At 38.4% G+C, this 20299-nt stretch overlaps 1 protein-coding gene across 1 annotated transcript; it reads right to left on the reverse strand.

Annotated features, from left to right (window-relative positions):
* Nucleotides 1-1982: 1982 nt before the first annotated feature.
* MGARP (mitochondria-localized glutamic acid-rich protein) lies at nt 1983-19060 on the reverse strand. Its single transcript, XM_010073232.1, has 4 exons — nt 18971-19060; nt 17814-17901; nt 13024-13254; nt 1983-2209 (listed from the first exon to the last, which is right to left on the reverse strand). Exons 1-4 carry the CDS (start codon nt 19058-19060, stop codon nt 1983-1985), a joined length of 636 nt encoding a protein of 211 aa, XP_010071534.1.
* Nucleotides 19061-20299: the final 1239 nt, after the last annotated feature.

Genomic DNA, 20299 nt, shown 5'->3' on the forward strand with positions numbered 1-20299 from the left:
CAAGATCAAATCAGAAGTCAGTAAGAAGCACCTTTTATAACCTTGCGATGCTATATTCATAAAAAGTCTATTTTGTCAAGAAGAGCCCAAGCAGTTTAAACATAATTCAGTGGACCCATATTCTAGCAACAGATTCTTCTATTTTGCACCTGGTTTTCAATTTGTTCCATCACAGGTGCTTCCTACAACTTTCCTTCACTTCCAGCCCCTTTCAGATACCATGTCCGCCTTCATCAATTACATTGGATATTTGTTGTCAAAATCTGGAATACTAATGTGGCAGTTTTTAGGATTGCAAGATGTTTACAGAGAGAAAAAAAGGAAACACCTAACTCTACTGCAATCTCTAGATCACTGCATTGATGTGCCACAAAGTAGAGAGAATTTCTTGGTAACTTGGTTTTCTGATAGGATATTGCCAGGTGCCCCTAGCTTTCACTTTGAGAAAAAATAGTAGCTTTGAGAAGCACAGTCTAACTTTTCTGCATGTCACGCACATTCATTAAATATCTGTTCCACTTCACACCATTATTCCCAATAAAACACAAAAACACTGTTAGCAAAACATATCTTACACTAGCATTTTGTAAATTTTATAATTTTGAGGTTGGCTTTGTTTTTGAATTTTTTTTCTTAGTTTTGAATGCTAAGACAACATGGAAAAAGACCCCAGATGTTTGATTTATTTACTAATACAGTTTAAGACAACATTTACCTTTTATGACAAGGAGATAGGAGGCGTTACCTTGTTTTATATTGCAGTGGATGATGGAATAAGCAAACATGCACTTGTGAAGGGCTCACACAACCTATGTTATGTATTTAGAGCATACGTTTTGAGGATACAATAGAGAACAGCTTTCTTTGCTCTATTTCCTTCTCCTCTTGTATTGGTGCTCCAAGAATTAGTGTATGAATTGTTAACTGGGAGCAAAAATAATTTTGAGAATTCCTGACCTGGGAGGTTTATTTGCTTAGCTTTCAGTTGTTAATAATAGTAAAAAAATTTTCTACCACGATTCACGTTCATATTTCAGACAAACTTTTTATTCTCTCAGGTTTAAAAGTCCATTTTGGAAAGAGGAGTCATGGAAAATGGCAAAATAGTAGGAATGTTGCAGACAGTTAAGTTCTTTTTTGAAGTGTACTTGTTGGGAGCAGAAATACAAATTCACCATCAGAGGGCATGTGCAGACTTACTACATGCTGCAATTGCCACTAACTGAGAAAAAAAGAAACATGAACAGCGGGAAAGTACATGATGCAATTGTACTGTGTACCTTTAGGATTCCTTAGCAACTTCTTCAGGTGGTGTGTCCTCCACAGAAACTGAAAAATGGAGACAAAACACTAATGAGAAGGATTAGAAACAACTTATTTGATGAGAAACAGTCAAGTCAGTTGTTTCCTTTAGTCCAAAGGAAACTAAGGACTCTTTGGACTAAAGGGATACAAGTTAAAGTCATTTTAGGTATGCAGACATTTTTCCTTTTTTTTTTTTTTAATTCTAATTGTAAAAGAATTTAGAGGCCAAACTCATAAACTGCTTTGAAAATCTCCACAGTGATTATTTTAACACAGAATTTTCTTTGCATTCAATTACATCATTCAACTTCAAGGGCAATACAGGAAAAGAGCATTTATAGCTGCATTGAAACACTTTATAAATACCACAAGCTCTATATATTTTATTACAGAAATGTAATTTAACAAAACTCTATCTTTCAAATTAAGTCAGATGTTTTAAAAGTGTGTTACATCACATGCCGCACAAGGGAGAATTTCTTGTTCTTAATGAATTTCACATTCAGCCACTTAGCAGGGCACTGAGCTCAAAACAGCCCCGTGGTGCAACTCAGTAATGCCCATTGCTGTTGTGGTTTTAATTTTTCAAAATCAAATTTTCTGCTAACACTGCAATGGCAAACACAGTCATCGCTAGCAGACCCATTGCATCACTTAAATTCTGCGTGTTCTTGCAGCTAGTTCAGTGCAAACAGCCATTGGGGTTTTTCAGAGACCAAACGTTTCAGCCCCAGCTGTACTCCTGCACCTTCTGACTGCCCCGACTCCTCAGCATCAGCGTCCTGGCTCCTTGAGGATGTGTCAGAAATCTCTTGAGCTGCTGAGGCTGCTCCTTCCTTGACACTGTCCGAGTTTTCCTCGTGGGCAGAAGAAGCTGCAACATCCGAGACTTCACTCACAGTTTCTATGAATCAAATTAGAGAGATAATTGTCTTGTCTTTCCATTCTCTGGCATAAATGAAGAAGTCAAGGCTCTCAAAGTGTGAAGTACCTGCCTAACACAGACGTTTGAATTAACTGAAGGCAACATAGTCTGCAAGATGTATAAATTTTATCATGCAAATCGAAGTTTGCAAGTGGAATTCCAGGGAAAGTCGTGACTAGTATCTGACTTTTCCCTACCCTGGGGTGGAAAACTATAAACAAGAGCTATTTTCATGTCTGTAGACAAATGTATGGTTCTCCAAAGTATATATTCTCTTACAGATACCTAATTTTATCTTCTGATTTCTGTCCAATTATTAATGATGTGCAAGATACAAATGGTAAAGTTTCCTTGGAAATAATCCTGGTCTGATCAACACCATAGGACATGACACATACACTCCACACAGCCTTGCTACGATGTCATGAGTTAGTTTTAACATAGAAATGTTCTAACACCAGGCTGAAGGGTCGGGCTGTGATTCCAGTGTAGCATGATCGCCAACTAGCCACTTTTCAATACTTCTTAAGGATAAAGCCATCCATCTGTATAAGAAGTCTGTCATATGTCTATATACTGACTGAATTTTGAAGAAGCAACAGAAAAACAAAATCAGGAATTGCTACTTTTGTCTTTATAGGGAACAGCTACACTATAAAAATAGTCCATTTGAAATTCAGAACATTAGCTATTTTATAGCTAGCATCACTTGATGTAGTGCAATGTATCTGCTGTGGTAACAAGCTGCTGGCTTTGAGTTTGCAACATCAAACATTCAGTTTATATTAGCAAAAACTTGCTCTCTGGCTTATAGTATTTAATCTTGCTAATTCTTGTTTATTTACACTGATGTCTCAGTGTTTTATTTTGCATTAAGAGTAGATCAGTAAGCTAGTAGAGGGAGTGACATGGACTTTCCTACTTTTCAACAAACCCTCACCTCCTCTGAATGGGAATTGTGTTTATTTGTCACCTACCTGCTTGAAAACAAATGTTAACGCTTATACCAGTTGTACTGAATGATTTGTCTCTGGTCTGAAGTATTCTTTAGAGCTATCAGAAAGGCAATCTACTGCAACAAAATATGGATTCCTCACCATGTGTCCATCCAGGTCAGAGTAGTTGTCACTCCCTAAAATACCTTGTTGCGACAGCCATCCCATTTTTTAAAAACTATGGCTGTACGTATGAGTAATGTCCTTGGTTACTGCAGAAAACTGTAGCTGGTACTTTAATTCCAAGGGCTTTCACACCCATTCCTTGAACACACGTGGCTGGAGTTTCGCAGAAGCCACCGTTCTGGTGCCAGGGCTGAAGTGCTCTTTCTGGGAAGAGAAGGCTGGAGGTAGCTCGTGGTCCAAATGCACCGGCAGCACCAGAGCTGGCAGCTTACACCGGGTCATTACCCAGTCCTTAAGGCATCACCTCCAGCAAAGACTCAGACTGGCCCACAGAGATCTTTTTGGCATCATTTCTTCATCCTCTTGAAACTATGGCAAGCTATCTAAGTGTCTCTTGATGCTTTGAGCACCATGAAAAGAAGCACCAGTCTATAACCATGAAAGCTGTTTTGAGCATTCATCTGACACACAGAAACAAATCTGTGTATTTTTTGGTGGCTGGTATGTGCTTCAGTTTTTTTCTTTTTTTCTTTTTTTGTACTTTTTCAGTCCAGCTTAATCTCTTGCAGTTGTTCTATGTAAAATCCTGCAGTAACACCCTATTTCATAAAAGATATTGTAATCTATGCCTGGTACAACAACAACTTATTTTCCATAATCCTTGGAAGAAGGATTTTACATTTCTATCTGTTCAATTATTGCAAAGTTGTTAATAAGCCTGTCATGAAACTCTACAGAAACTAATAGATGTAATTGAAACCACTTTGAACTTTTGTCAGGTCAAATACTAAAAGAATAAAGCTTCTTTATTTTTTCAAAATAGAGTTGTAGAGGAGTTACAGCATCTTAACTGGTTCTGTATGGTTTTCTGAATGCTGATCAGTTTGAAATTCTGAAGTTCCCCTATTTTCTTGTGCAGAGATGACTACAACCCATTTTCTCTATCTATGCCAGCTTTCGTACAATTTCTACAGGCTTTGATTGAACAAATCAATCTGCATTGTGCAACTGCATCTCTGCACTGAAGACATGTGGTATTTAGGTGCTGTTTGTATTACGTTTTCTGCTGAATGTCCAGCTGCTTTATTATCGACGTTACACAATACTCCTTCAGTTCCTTGACATCTTTAAAAAAACACCTGCTTGCGGCATTCCAGTCAAATTGATCTCAGTCAAATGATGATTCACCCTGACCCATACAATTTAAAATCTGCTAAAAATAGGATTTTTTTTTTTTTTAGTGTCTTCTTTATACTCACAAAAGTGAGTTGCTTGGTTTTTCTTAACTGGTGTAGGGGGACACCTCACATCGTTCATCAATAGCACTGTTCTACTGCTTCATTGCGTGTTTGGTTCCCTCTCCTGCCCCAGATCTTAGTAGGATATGTTACTCTACAGAAGCTATACACTTCATAGGTGAAGGTATTATACCAGTAGCAAAATCTCAGCCTTGTGTATAATACTACCTATTTTTTCTGAAAAAGTGGTATTTATTTTTCTTCTGCTTCTTCACCAGGCATTTGCCAACCTAAAGTCTCCCTGGGAATAAGCAGCTAAGTTTGGTATCAGTGGCTACAGTTGTCTTCAGTTTTGCCAGGCATTGGGATATACTATTGACTTACAGATCTGAATTAGGAGCTTAACCCTCTTGTGCTTTCAACAAGAGATAATATAAAAGAACTTCAAGCCTCAGAGAAATCAAACTAATCACGTTTACTAACTGTATGCAAGTGACTCAGCTTTGCACACTGCATTAACCGCTGTTCTGAAAGGACTCACAGGGATTCTAACATACTGAGGATTTTGAGGACGAAAGTCCTCAGGCTAGTTAGACCCCCGACATGCTTCCACTACACAACCTTCAGTACATAACTCAACATCTTTGTAATATCCATTGCTTACATTCAACACTGAACCCTAACAAAAACATCACCTGTTTCTGCCCAGGATAGTTATATGTCCTCTTGAGTAGTCTTTAGCTCCTCTGCTTTGTAAGATAACCATTTTGAGAAGAAATACGTCCTTCCAAATCGCACATGAAGGAACAGAACATGACTGGGCAAGCACCAGCAGCACATTACATATGCACCATGCATAATACCAAACCATTTATGTTATGAATACACATCTGGTTTGAGTTGAGTAAATACAGAAAAGGAAATTGATTTTACAGACAAAAGGAAATTAAGGTTTTGGTTTGAAACTTTTTTTTTAATAAGGCAGCAGCATTAGGAAGCTCCAGTAGCTTCTTAGCATTACTTCCAACATCTAGTTCCACCTAGAAATATAACTTAGGAAACTATACCTATCATTTCAGTGGAAAAAAAAAACAAAAAAGCTGCTTCCTGTAAAAAGTAGTTCCTCCTGCAGTTTTTAAAGACTTTAAGGACTGCTCTTACAAGGGCTACAGCTGCAGCACTGCGAGCACAGGACTCCACATTTCTGTGCATTCATGGTAGAACAGAAAACATTCCAAATCCAGGGCACTTCTGCATCCTCACGATCTTCAGTGGAATTGTCTGAATATTAGTGAGCTCAGCATTCCCCCAGCAGACCAGAGAAGCATAAGCAGGACTTGCATGCCCTATAATGACTGACTGACCTCTGCAACCCACACGCACAGATTGACTTTCTCCTGCTAATCTCTAATTTAAAAACCCAGCACAAAACCAACAAAAAACCCCATGCACATGGATAGACTTTCAGAACTCAGATCCTACTGCTTGCACAGCCTCTCCCCCCAAAGCTTTCAAGCAATGGAAACAAGCCTTCCAACTTCCCAAGGGAGTTTCTATGCAGAATCAGCCTGGATTTTTGTCTGAAACACAAAGCTCTAGCCTGAAATTAAACCAGCTCACATTGTCAGCCACGTCCTGCCACCCAGGAAACAGTATGCTATGGGATGATCTGGAAGCGGGCGGGTGAAAGGGACATATGGAGCAAATTGAGTTGGCACTGACGATGACAAACGGAATCTGAAATCTGACAAGAACTTGGTTCTTGCAAGGATTTTTGTAGAAGATACTGTTTCTGATAGGATTTCTACAGGACATACATTGTCAGGCTTTAGAGTCAGTGTTCATAGAGCTGGATTTTTCAAGTTGTGTTTCATACCCCACACCATGTGTGAAAGCTGATAGAGCAAACTACCAACTGCATGTACATAGGATTTCATGTCAGCTTTCATTGCCCAGAATTCCTGAAGAGAGCAATAGGATAGATGAGAACAGGGAGAAGAAGAAACACATAGTTTACTTCTTTACTTATTCTACTCATCTACGGTCATGGCAGCACTGCCAAGAGGAGTACGCAGACGAGTCAGAAGTGAGAAGTTCTGTTCCTCCATCTAAGCAGGCTTGGACTACTCTGCCAGCAAGGTACTCTGCTACAACACTGAAGTCTCTTTAGTGATAACTCAAACTACTGCTTTAAAACTTACAGCAGCCCTTCAAAAAAAAGTCTTCACGCTTCCACTGAAGTAGCAGGTAGTTAGCTACTAACTGCTAAGAAAACAAACAGACAAATCTTATTTTACATATAGAAAGAAGTTGTTCTAAAAAGGAAAGTACTGCTTTCCTCCTTCCTCAGGCAGGTGAGGAACTTTACCTTGCGAAAGAAATACATCTTTCTCTTAATGTGTAAAAAGAGGGGAAACTGTCTCTCATAGAGCAGCATTAAAAGAAGAAAAAGTCCAAATTTTTCAAAAAGTGAGTGGCCACTTCTGGAATTCAAAATTTCACTCTCAGGGCAAATATTTTTACCACCGTGGCCAGTCAACTAAGCACTGCTGCAAATGCTCCCCTTCTTCAGAGTGCTTGTGTTGAAAGTTTTTGATTATTTTTGATATCTATTGATACTAGTTTACAAATGACTGATACAAATGGCCAGTAGACATAAATAAACTATCTTATATATTGTATTATTAAATGTTACCAGACTTTAAGCTTTTGCCTTGTATTTTTAGGTGGCTTTGTAAGTATGTTTTCCTTATTTACGACACATAAGGAGAAGACAGCTGTTCCGGATTTTAAAATTAAAGATATATGCAGTTTTTTCCTTGCTCGGGGAGAGACAAGGATTTTTTTTTTTTTCCCCCGGGGATGGAAGTTTTATAACAAGATCACACAAGATAACCATAGCCTTCTCAGGAGTACAACCTATATTTTTTTTCCACAGTTCTGCATTTCCCTACTAATATATTTTGAACTATCATATTTTTATTCTAATCCTAATCATTTTATTAATTTAAAAGTGATATTTCCATTTAGGAACAACAATTAAAAAATCTGAACAGGCACTGGTTGCCTGCAATTTTTAAAGATATTTAAATATACACTTTTCTGAGTGAAGCTGTATCCTTTGTATAATGAATTACTTTTTTTTTTTTTTTTAAGCAGTCAAAATGAGGCTGGTATCTGTAATGCAGAACGTCAGGTTCAATTACTTTAAAAATATTCTTTGCAGAAGAATTTGGCTTTATAAAGCTAAAATAATACAAGTTAGCCAGCCTAATACAAATGGAATCTGCCTGGAGTGCACAAACCAAAGCCAGAGTACAAAAAAAGGCTTTGATATTTCAAGCTGCTTATAACATAACCAATGTCACACAGTGATGGCAAAGGGGGAAAAAAAATCAGATTTAATTGTGAAAATAGAAACAATATTTCATTTACAGTTTTTTAGAGAACTAATCATACCAGAAGGTGATGCTTTTGTTTTCCTACTCTGCTCTGGCTGAAGGTTTCTCAGTAAACTCTGCTGGGGGTCTCAAAAATGTCCCCTGAAACATTAGGATAGGCAGAACAAAAAATTCCCCATTCCTGTTTGTAGTTTAAAGATCTGCTAATGGAAAACTGACAGTGGAATAGAATTCACTTCTAAAAAGTCAAATTCTGCCATGTTTAAAAAGTAATTCAAGAATGTATCTGTGAGAGCAAAGCAGAGCAGAAGAGGTGGGGGTCTCTCAGATCTGACCCAGGGGAGAACACAGCAGTATCAGAAAGAAACTGGGATTCCCTTTCAGACCAACCTAATGTATTTTATTTCCATCGTGCCTGCTTTAAGGAAAATGGGAAAGAAGTGCATTCAACATTTTTGCTCTAAATGCTAAGGTGGTGGGTGCAAACACCCGCCGGAACATCCCGAACACCAGGAATGTCACTCAGGACTACTCAAAACACTCTCTCTCTGCTCACTGGCCTTTTATTCAGTGACCATTTAACACAACAACCAGCTACAGTAAGTTATCCATCTCTTTGGAAATGAGAAACACAAACATTTGGCTTAAAAAGAAAAATCTGCGGGGTGGTTAACCACAGACCAATGCCTCTCTCCAGCACTGTGAATTCAGCACGTGAGCTTCAGGCAGGAAAAAATAAACCTCTCGGCTCTATGTGCTAAACAGAACCAGGGAACTAACAATTATTTAGAAAAACACTGTTTATTTTTCAGTCCCATCAGTTCCTTGAATGCACAGGACAGGAACTAGTGGCTGGCAACTGCTGAAACCCACATCGCTCTCAAGAAATTGTTTGCAGAACTGCCCTGTCAGTCTGTTATTTGGATACAAATGAAGGCAATCTCAGCCTTCCCTACCCAGCAATGCCTCGCTATAGCCCATCAGTGTCAGGAGTTTCCTCCCTTTGGCACTTCAGCTACTCCATAAATTAAGCCCAAACTAGAGGCTCAGAGCCCAAGGTCTCTGAGAAACTGATGAATAAAGGAAGACTGGGATTTCTAATAACCCTGACACTATAAAAATGTCATCTTTTCCTTTTTGCAAGCCATCCATAAGTAATCCAGACAAAAATCCATGAAGTTCATCTGAGACCTAAACGTTATGAAGCACATTTTTAAGGAAAAAAAAATTCTTCACTCCATACAGCAACTAAAGAAACAACTTCATTCAACTAAACACTCCACAGGTTGTTTGTGCCTCATGTAGGTCACTAGTCCCTAGGAAAAGCCTCATTAGTTCTACTAATGACCAGAAGACTCACTTCAAGAGAGCTTATGTTACAATGAATGATTAAAAAAAGATCCAGAGATGCCTGTCATGAGCAGAATAAAAGCATAACAGAGTGCATACCACATTAATCCACAACAGTTTATAACACTTCATATAATTTCAAATAGATAAATTTATATTCTGTAACAAGAACTCGTAGCAATGAGAACTAATTCACATTGTGTTTGGTTGCTTGGTTTTTTAAACAAACATCTGGCCCCTGATTGGAATGGATCCCCAGGAATGTGCACGTTAGCACAAACAACGTATGTGAAAATGCAATAATTTATTTAATAAATCCTTTGGAAATTCTAAAAAACCTTTTAATTAAAGTTAGGCATTTTCTTTAACACTCTTCATACAAAGCAATGCATTGAGTTTTACACACTGACATCTTTTTCAAAGGAGCAAAGCTCAGCCTGTTGTTTTTGGAAAAGCATGTTTCTCTCTGCAATGAGAAATGCTGCCCAAAAATTAATATAAAAATCCCATCATTATCTGCCACTACAGGAGAACAGAAAAGAGTCCCTGTTCCCATTTTCTCTAAAGCAGAACACTAATAGTATTCCTCTGCATGCTGTATTTACAGAAAACAACGCAGGTAATACTACCTAAGGAGAAGTAAATGCTAACAGGCTTTGTTGACCAAAGTGAGCTCTTGCTTTCCAATCTGAATAAATAAAGTTATTGTAGGATCTTTTTAAAAATCTCAGCAATGAGCTACAAATACTTTATAAGTAAAAATCACAAAATCAATTTTCTCCTTAATAGTGACAATCATTTAGGCATTATTTACTTTATGTCATTTTACCAGCTTTAATATTTTTTTGAGAAGCTACTTACTTGTTCCCTTGTTCTACAATAGACGAAAGGGAAAATAGTTGTTTTACGTAGTTCTCTCCCACTTATTTGTTTGCACTCTTAGCTAGGAAGATCTAGGGGTTTTTACATTTTACTGAAATCTTCCTGCCCAGCCCAGTGCATGCTGTAAAATTATCTTTTCAGCTAAGCTGATCAAAACAGAACAGTCCCTTCCTTTACCAACTTGTGTCTCCAGATACAACTTTTACAGACACTCACAACTTTCACAGATGTCTTTTCCAAATATTGTTCCCCTACTTCCTACAGTGATTTTCGATAGCAGTTATGCTATGATGACTCATTTACGCCTCAGTTTTACGAAGGAAAAACAGGAGGAAGAGAAAAGAGAACAGTGGCCAGTGTACGGCAATCAGAGAGATGCAAGATAAATGCAGCAGCCCAAGGGACAGATAAAGAAAATGACAAATGTGAAGCAGAAATACCCAACAGAAGATCCCCAGATATGGATACTTCCCAGTAGGATAATATTTACATAATTCAACTTTCTAGAGCCTAATTTAGGTAGCTTAGTCTACCATAATTAATAAAGAGGAAAAAATCCTCTAAAAGGAGATTCAGAATAGAAAACCTTTATTACAGTTGGTAATTAAGCACGAATTTCGTTAGATTATATGAATACTTTCCCTGATTCTATTTGTCCTCTGTTCCACCAATCTATACCCAGAGACCCCTTTCCTGCAATGACATTTTATGTATGAAAATGGCAAATAATAGGCCTGTTACAAGACGCTTCTGATCTACACGAGCAAGGTTGAGGGGAAAAAAAAAAGTGTAGTTATTGTCACGAGGTCCGACAGTGAACAAGTGGGATAATCGTAAAGGATAAGGTCTGTCCAGCCCTATCCAGCTGCACCTTACCCAGCACCCAAGGCTGTAAAGAGCTGCAGGATGCACAGCTTTTCCTCCTTCCTCCACCTCACACAAATGTCTAGGAGGATGTGTTTGTTCTACTGAGCAATGTCACTCTTAAAGCCTCTGGGTAATCATGAGCAATTGCAAATTACTCTGAGGACGTTCTAGCAAACTTCAAAATACTCCCCGTCTCACAGTGTAGATCAGAGAGCATTTGAATATGCATCCAGAATTTGGTAACTTACCAAGCCAAAACAATGTACACTGATCATGTAGGGCATTTTGTCTGCTTGGTATCATTGTGCGATGGGGTCAGCGAAAGTCCTGTCCAGAAAGCAGTAACTCCTGTCCAATGCAGCCTGTATTTGTTTCTCTAGGCTGCAGACAGCTGGCATTGTAATGCCATTCGAAGATTAACATGGAAAACACGGGCACATTCACACACTAATCCTCCCCAAACCTAGTTACTCACTCAAATGGTGTTTGAAATAATACACAGAGAAGAGACAACATCCTTCAAAATTTACAAAATTAGAAAAAGAACCTATGCTGAAAAAATCAGGAGTCCAAGAAAGCATGGTTTTGGGCTAATTGCTTTTGCTATTCCAGTTGATAATGACAAAACCTGAAGCCTCAATACCAGACTTGGAGACAAGCTTATAGCACCAATCAAAAAACTCAAAGCCACCAATGCAGCCACACTGCCTAATCCAAATACCGTCTTGCCAATCTGTGTGTTTTATAGCATTTGTTCTATCTGAAGACAAATTGATCTTAATTTACAGTCCCCAGACACAATGTACATTAAAAGGAAAAGAGCAGGAATCCTACCAGCATCAGGCAGTAACCAAGAGTGGGAGAGCAACAGTCTAAGTAATTTTAAAAAAGTACAGAAAACTAGAATTTAAAGGAAGCTAAAATCTGGGGAACAGAGTTTCATGGCACAATACTTTTTTTGGCAACAGCATTTCCCAGAATTCCAAATACCAGTAGTGGATTGTAAATTGCTTAAATTGAGGCAAGGAGAACATTACAGCTAGGTACAATTGTAATTAACTTTCTAACACTGAAACTACCCTGATTAAGTATTAAGTACCTACCTCCAAGGGGTTTTTTGGTTTGGTTTTGGGGTTTTTTTGCACATCCATGTGTAATAACACATTTATTTTATTTGTATACACACGTACGTATATATAGTGGAGCCGGAGACAAGCTTCCATTAGCTGGATACCTTGTACTTCCAAACATATTACAGAAAGCCTTATAGATAAAAAGAAAAAATTATATTCGAAAAAGCAGAGGTTTAGTGGTAACAATAAAATCACTTGCACCTTTATCTGCAGAAGTAAAATTAAGCTACCAGCAAACCTGAAAGCTACCAAAAAAACTACAAAACTTATAGAGGTCATTTAAGTATTATTTTTCAAAGTAAGCCTGCATTTCCCTTCGCAGTTCTGAAAGAAAAATACTTCTCTACCTTAGTAAAAATGTAGATCCACTTTTTTTCCTCTTAAATGGAGAGAGCAAAAATTATGAAGACAGAATGGTGAGTGAAATAAGTGATTTTTGATTCCTTAACAAACCATTAAGAACCAGGCCACTGAAACAACTGTTTAACCGATCATATTATGCGCTCACCTTAATACAAGACCTTAAAGAAGAGAAACAAAATGAGGTAGTAAAATAAACTTTCCCTTCTACTAGTTTTAGACTAACTCTGGTGTCACAGGCAGCGTGCTTTCAAAGACACTGATTTAATAAATTCAATTGCCTTATGCTCATGATATGTTAAGGTAATACCTGAATTAGTTTTCACTGCCGGACAAATGCCATTAGGAATACTGACATTTGTTCTGAATGTTCCACAGCGAGAGGCAGAGTTTTAGAACCCACAACACATACACACACAAAAACCACATTCATAAATTAACCTTGCACTGCAGCAGCTTCTGAATTAGCAGCAACTTCCAAATTAGCAGCAGGTTCCTGCTGTGCTTCCTCCACAGCAGGGGATGCCTCTGGAGCCGGTAAGTCCTCCCCTCCAGTCTCTGGGGGTACCCCAGGACTCTCATCCTGTGCTGCAGGTCCAGCAGCAGCTACTGCACCAGCCTCTTCCGTGGCTGTCTCTGCTTCAGTGACTTCAGCTGTGTCTTCTTCATCACCTTTTAAGGATTTATTTAATATAATAAAGAGAGTAAAGTGCATGCACGCAACACAAATTCACCAACTACTTTTTACCATCATGCTCATTTAAATTTAAAATGGGAAGCTAAGCTTTGGGATCAGAATTTACAAAGTCAACAAATTAATAATTTATCCTCTCATATTGTCTAAACTGGCACCAAAAATTATGTTTACAAAAAGAGGAAACCATATTTTTAATTACAAAGTTTCATAACTGCTTTAGTGTAATTGGAAAACAAACTGTGTCTTAAAGCAAGTGACTGCAAGAGGTGGGAGTGCAGGGAAGGACAGACAAGGACCACACCAGGTGTTGCTCCAAACCCACCCTGCTGAAAGGGCCAGTGATAATGCACCCACGGGCATCACAGGGAGCAGGTTTCTTGCCCTGTTCGCACCCAGTAGTGGAGTTCTACATTTGCTACCATAGTCAGAAGCTCTTAGGGAGTTTATTAATCAGGCTCACAGCTTAGCAGCACCGCACCCCAAGGTGTGCCTTCAGCTTGGGCAGGGCTATTCTCAGGGTGGCCAACCTGACTGCCAGTAGGTACAATAATGCAGAGCCCAACAAGCGATTAGTTTTCAGATGGGCTTTGTGCCATCTCTTAGCTCTACGCTGCCACAGGTACTCTGCTGTCCCTTGTCACATCAGTTTCTTTAAAGCTGTATTGAATGGACCGTGATCTTGGGAGTTCCAGAGCCGCAGCACTCATGTAAGAAAGATAATGTCTGTGGGGCAGAATAAAACAGGGGACCCTTATTGAAACTAGGTATGAGAGAAAGAAAACAACTTGCTAATTTTAAGTGGTCAGCATTCGCTTTACTGGTGATATGACCACTCATGACTAATCATTTTCTTTTTGCAAGTCCCAGCTGTCTTCTAAAGACTTGTCTACACTGCTGTGGGTTGGACTCTTTAGAATATGAGAAACCCAGTGTTTCCCAAGCATGCATTACTTTGAACTCAGGGGAGACAAGTCATTAAAAACTAACAACACAAAGCACCAAAGATGCACAAACACCATGCAAACATGCACTAAGATCAAGTTAACTAAATCAAGTTACATAGCAAGTGTTCATTGCAAATTTACCACTAGAACCAACTCAACATGTGAAAAAATAGAACTGGAAATAAAGTTTGTAATATAGTGTAAACTAAGTGAGAATAGAAAGGAAAGAACTTAAAGAGACATAATCAGAATTTATTTTATTCTTTTATATCTGTTTAAAAACTAAACAGATCAATTTTAATTCTTGGTTTTCTTATGCTAGTACAAGCCTGTCTTTTTGTGTTCAGGTTTAAACACAAGTCTATTCATAGATTTTTTTTTTTTTGAGCAAAGTTTTGTATTATGCAATCTGATCATGTCCCTTTAGCAGAATGCTATATTTCAAAAAAAACCTAAATTGATTACACAAAGAACAGACTAACAGCCAAGCTCAGCATTCAGTACACTTTATTGGACAGTCAAATATAGAGTGCATTCATTCGGAACAGCCAGCTTCTCAATCTCAGAACTGCCTTCTACAAAGCAGACTCAGTAATAAGCTCAATATGGTTTGGCCTTGCAAACATAGGTACTTCTTCTAAAGTCTCACAAGTACGGAGTTTTACAATAGGAGGTATAAAGTCATCCCAAGGTAGGCTGCAAGGTACGCAATGGTGAACGACTGTCCTTTGTATTTAACTTCCTCAGGTTTGGAAAGAGATTTCCCTTGTATTTTAGTCTGGAAAGTGTAAAAGCAGAGTATAGATTAGAAAGATTGAATCAGCTTGCTTAAAGTCATTGCTAAAAAAGGAGGAAATCAGGAAAAGTTTAAAGGAGACACATGCAAATGGAAGACAAAACTCAGTATCTGCTAAATAAGCGAGTAGAAAGTTCTGTAAGGCAAACATCATTTTACAGTTCAAATGATGTCCCAGATTTCCTACTGCTACTTCTGCCAGGGGCTTTTTAAAATCCCTTCCTACATTTGAGAGTAGCTTTCAGTTAAGAAGAGCTACAGAAAATTTGTTATTAGATTTTTTTTAAATGTCTGATATAATTAAAATACCAAGAAATATAACTTCAACCCACTAATAAACAAACAAGCCTAGAATGGTATTTGATTGTCTCTCTTGTTTTGACAGACTTGTTTGGTACATGCAGTTCTTTATAACAGATATTTTGGGTTTCAGCACAAGGGGAGAACTTTCCTCGGGATGAGAAACCACAAAAATCATTCAGATCAGGAGAGTCTCTCTGATCAGCAGCTCCCTAGTATTAAGTGCTTCCAGATAGAAAGTTCTACTCTTACTATACAACATCTAGCAAATATGCCATGAATGTTCTCTTTGGCATGCTGCTTTTCTATCCACCATTTCATATTGTTACTAGCACTGTTTTATACCTTATTTTAAGCTTGATTTTATGTGACCCTGAAAAAAAAATTAGATTACTTTGAGAACAGAATTTTTTATTGTTCTGATCAGCAATGCTTGCTGTGAAAAAGTGTCAGGACCAACTGAATCTGAAGAATGCATAGGGAAAAAATGGCACTTCTGGGAAAAGCATTACTACAGTAACACTTTCTGACAAGATACACACGAAAACATGACTCCGCAGGGAACAGGAAGAAAAGGGGAGGAAAAGAGATGTTCATTCTTTTGAGAAAGCACACAGAGGGTTCCATAAGAAAAGTAAGAATAGAAACTTTTTTGGGGATGATCTAGTTGGGAGTGAGGAAGGACTTAAAAAAGAGCTGATTCAACAGTAGTTTTGTATTGCCAATTGGAATTAGCTACTCAGAGCTCCAATTAAAAGCCCCGGGTTGGGCATTTATTCAGGATATATCCAGGAATAATGCAGGAAACAAGTTCCAACTCTGGTCACTGTATGGCCTTAGAAATGTTTTGGACTTGCTACTAACAATAATAAGGGAGACAGCAATCATCTGCCCTTGGTTGTGACATTTGTATAAATTATGAAGCAGCACAAGGCATCAGATTATGCGATATCTGGAGAGTACCCAAAGCCAGAATTAAGTAAATGACAGAGCACTGAGTACTCTTACCCCAGTCTCAGGCAACACAGGCATAGCCTTCAGTGGGTAAACAGCACCACTGACTCTGCTGGTATCCCACTCAAACATTTTGGTAGCCTAGAGTTAAAACTCAGTACCTTGCGGAAGTGAACCTTAAAAGAAAAGAGGGAATTTACTGACATCATTTTGAGTGCCCTGGAAGGTTTGCTCAACGATTTCACATCTACAATGTTCTTCGGACTATGTAAGTCAGAACATAACGAGCGTAACCCTCATTTGTTCCCTGAACAGCAGATGACTAGGTCAGTAGGAGAAAATATCTACTTTGGTCCTGGTTAGATTTTTTTTTGTTTAGGGACAAGGAAGGACTGTGTTTTGAGTTGTAGCCAAATTCTCAGCATCTGAAGAGTTAAGTTTAAAAACCATCATTTCCAGCTGCTTAAGAGAAAGGAAATTAAGGTGTTTTGCCATTTTAAAATTTTAAAATCTGTAAATTTGAAGTTCTAAAGCTAAAGGATGTGTTGTGGAACTTCAAGACTAACAACTTGAAATAATTTTAGAGGCAGACAATTTAAAGCATGTTCTCACATGGAAAACAAAATTTAAACTCAGCATATTTTATTCAAATCTATTCTTAGCATGCATGCAATTATATTAAAGCTATTCTGTAGATGTCAGCATCAGAAAAAAAAAAAGGAACAGTTTCAAGTGCTATAGCTTTAATTAATTTATTTTTTAAATAAGAACTAAATAAAAATGTCAAGATCCTTAAAAATTCATTTTTTCTAATCACTTTTCCTAGCAAGGCCATGCTTGCCAAAGTTCTCCTTTATATTAATGCTGCTGTAACACTAATTGATGTAGACAGAGACAACATTCCATCACAAGTATTTGAACTAACATGGTCTAATTATTTAGGCATGAAGAGCTAAGTAAGGATTTGCAATAAATTTAGGTGGTGTCTGCTTTTCATTTAATCCTAAATTTAAAAGGACAAAATCAAAGTTGTGGGACAAGAAATGGGTTCTATTTACAATATTTTAAAAACCCACAGTATGTTTCCTAGCTCAACACAGCAAGATTGAACTGTGTTCCCTGATGGCATGTGGCCTGGAGCCAAACTGTTGACTAAGAAAAAGGTATTATCTCCTTTCCCCCAACAAACAAAGGAAAAAACCAGATTTTAACAGCATTATGCATTTAGTCAAGTTTCATTAAGCTTCCAGTAAATCAAATGCAAATACCCAATATACCATTCATCACATCAACTCATGTCATCCAAACAGAGTCCTGTAGGTTGGTCACAGGCCAGATTCACTGCCTAAACATTAAGTCCATTCCCAAAATTTGTGCAGAAGCAGCTTTGTAACAGAGCACTGCACAAGCACCTTTGTCTCTACTCCCAGTCAGAGAGCTCAGACAAGGACTGGGACAGCGTTAAGGCCTGATTAGACAATCTAGAACCTGTTCCAGATCCTCATATGCCCAGGGAACAAGACAGAAGAGCTCAACTCACCCCTGCTTTTCCGCCTCTCAGCTCTCTCATGAAGAATATGCACATGTTCAATATAGTTGCTGCGGGATGAGCTGACTACTCTGTAGGCCTGAAAGGAAATTATATCTACACTTACTGCGACATCTCTACAAAGTTGCCAAACAAAAGAGGGAGGAGGACAGAAGGGTTTTTAAGCAAGTGCTACTGCTCACCTTAAAACGCATATCAAATTATGCTAAGCAAGGTTAAAAAAAAGAATCTATTTTGCTATACTAACATATTTATACATTTCATATTTCTCCATTGTTAGAAAGCAAATACAATATACCATGCAGCTTTTGAAGTGCTTCAGTGTTTCAGGATTTGAACACAGTATTTTAAAAGCCAATTACAGTCATTTTTTTTCTTTTTTAAAAAAACATGGTAAAAAGGTGACAGCAGGAGAATTTCTTGTTCTTCCAGATATGCAGTCCCAGAAGTCTGGTATTTTGAACAAGCAGAAGCTACTTACCATTTCAGAGGATTATTCTGTGGGAGAGGAAAACATGCATCTCCTTGGGATGCACTAGTCACTACCTCACTACGTCAAATCTTGGAGGGGTGGAAGGAAGCTATGAAATGGAAGGCTTTAGGGATGTGAAGCACAGTGTCTGATATATTTAGATGCAGGGAAGAGAATACCAAAAAGTTTGACAAAAGTAGATGTTTACAAAACTTTAACATGCCTTTTAAAAATAATTAATAGTATTGTTTGTTTTCTTTGTACCCAAATTAACAAGGTTCATAATCTTCCCCTTGTGGCTTCAGACAGCTTACTTGACATCTGTCTTAGCCACTTCGATATATTCTTAATATTTGTGGTTGACAAGAAGCAAGGGGTTAGAGACAGGTGCCTTACTCCATCTTTGGACACATTCATTTCACATAGTTTTAAATAGGTTTTCCAGAAAGAATGCCAACAGCCCTACACATCAAACTAACAGTAAAAGAGGCAAGCAGTAGGCATTCAGTTTCACTAGTTCCCTTGAACTGATTTAAAGTTAGACTGTATTTAACTATGTGATGTGACATCCACATTCTGTTGATGGTTTGCATCTTGATCACATTCCTTAACCCAGAACACACTTTATGCCTAGCCAACTCAGAAAGCACAAACAGCTCCATTCCCAAACACTTACATAAAATAAACCACCAAAAGCAGCAACACCAGCAAGGAGATAGTAAATCATGTTCTCTCCAGAAGAGCCAGGAACACTCCCAGATGACATCTGGCGAAGAGGTGCTATAAAAACCAGTATTGAAATTGATGTAAAGCACTGCTAAAATATGATCAGAAAATAGAATTACAGAATCTGAACTTTGCATGGGAAGGGATGATTTTAAAAGCTGTAACAAAACTGAGAGGTACAGCTCAGCCATGTTCAGTATTACTGAGTAAAACAGGGCGCGGTGCCTAAGTGCACGGTGTGCATGGCTCGGTTCTTCCCACAGGTGGAAGATTTTCTGTTAACTGCGCTGTCTGCCTATCAGCTTCCAAGTACTGGAGGCAGTCTATATAGACAACGGAACAAAAAAAATGTTCCTGCCTAAGGAATGTAAAAGAATTAATCAGTCTTGCTGCAGCCATGATCAGCAGAGGTTAACAAGCTGTCTTCACTTTACTAGCAGAGCACTTTAAGAAAAAGCCTTTTCCTTTGAATTCACCTACTTCTATTCTCAAATTGACTGCTGACGTTTAGATCCATGTATTGGCCAACAGGGCAGACAGGCTGGATTACACAATTTTATCACTGACTGAATACTTATTCACTATAATGGCAGCATCGGCCATTTATTTTTGTTCACCATTTCTGTGGTTTTGATGCTTGCTATAGCCTTGGATTCTTCCGTACATCTCAAAAAAAAAAAGAGACCCATGAAAAAAAACACATAGTTCTGTTTGTCAGCAAAGCTTTCAGCTGAATCTCATTACTTCTTCCCAGATGAGTAGCACAGATGAGAAATGACTGACTGAAAGGGTGCTCATTAAACGTAAAGCAGCTCAGAGCATTGCAATCTGTAGCTGCAAAAATAGTCTCAATCTCAAAATGTTGCCATGCTGTGCCAGATTATGTTTAGCATCGTCTGCCTCGTGACACACTTTTCAGACTCCTATTCAACCATCGGGCACCCTAATGGATCTTCTAACATTTATATATATAATGTTCTGCAGTAGTTTCTCATGAGTTCCTTCTTCTTAAAGGCTGCACATTACAGGTACGAGCGCTCGGTGAGCCTGCCATCACCCAACACGGCCGGAAGGTTTTTTTTTGCGCTGGTTACACAATCCCTGATGCGCCAAAAGCCATGGCTGCACCGCCCCGGGTGATTCACCTCCCCCCCCGCGCTGACAGCCCACCGAGGAAACCTCTGCGCGGACTAGCCACCTGCTCTGGGCTTTTTGCCCCTTTATTTTTATTTCTGTGAGGTACAAGTGAAGAAAAGGGCGGTGCCCTGGCTCCGGGAGG

The sequence above is a fragment of the Pterocles gutturalis genome, unplaced genomic scaffold, assembly GCF_000699245.1.
Source record: "Pterocles gutturalis isolate BGI_N339 unplaced genomic scaffold, ASM69924v1 scaffold8617, whole genome shotgun sequence".
In the NCBI taxonomy this organism is placed as follows: domain Eukaryota; kingdom Metazoa; phylum Chordata; class Aves; order Pterocliformes; family Pteroclidae; genus Pterocles; species Pterocles gutturalis.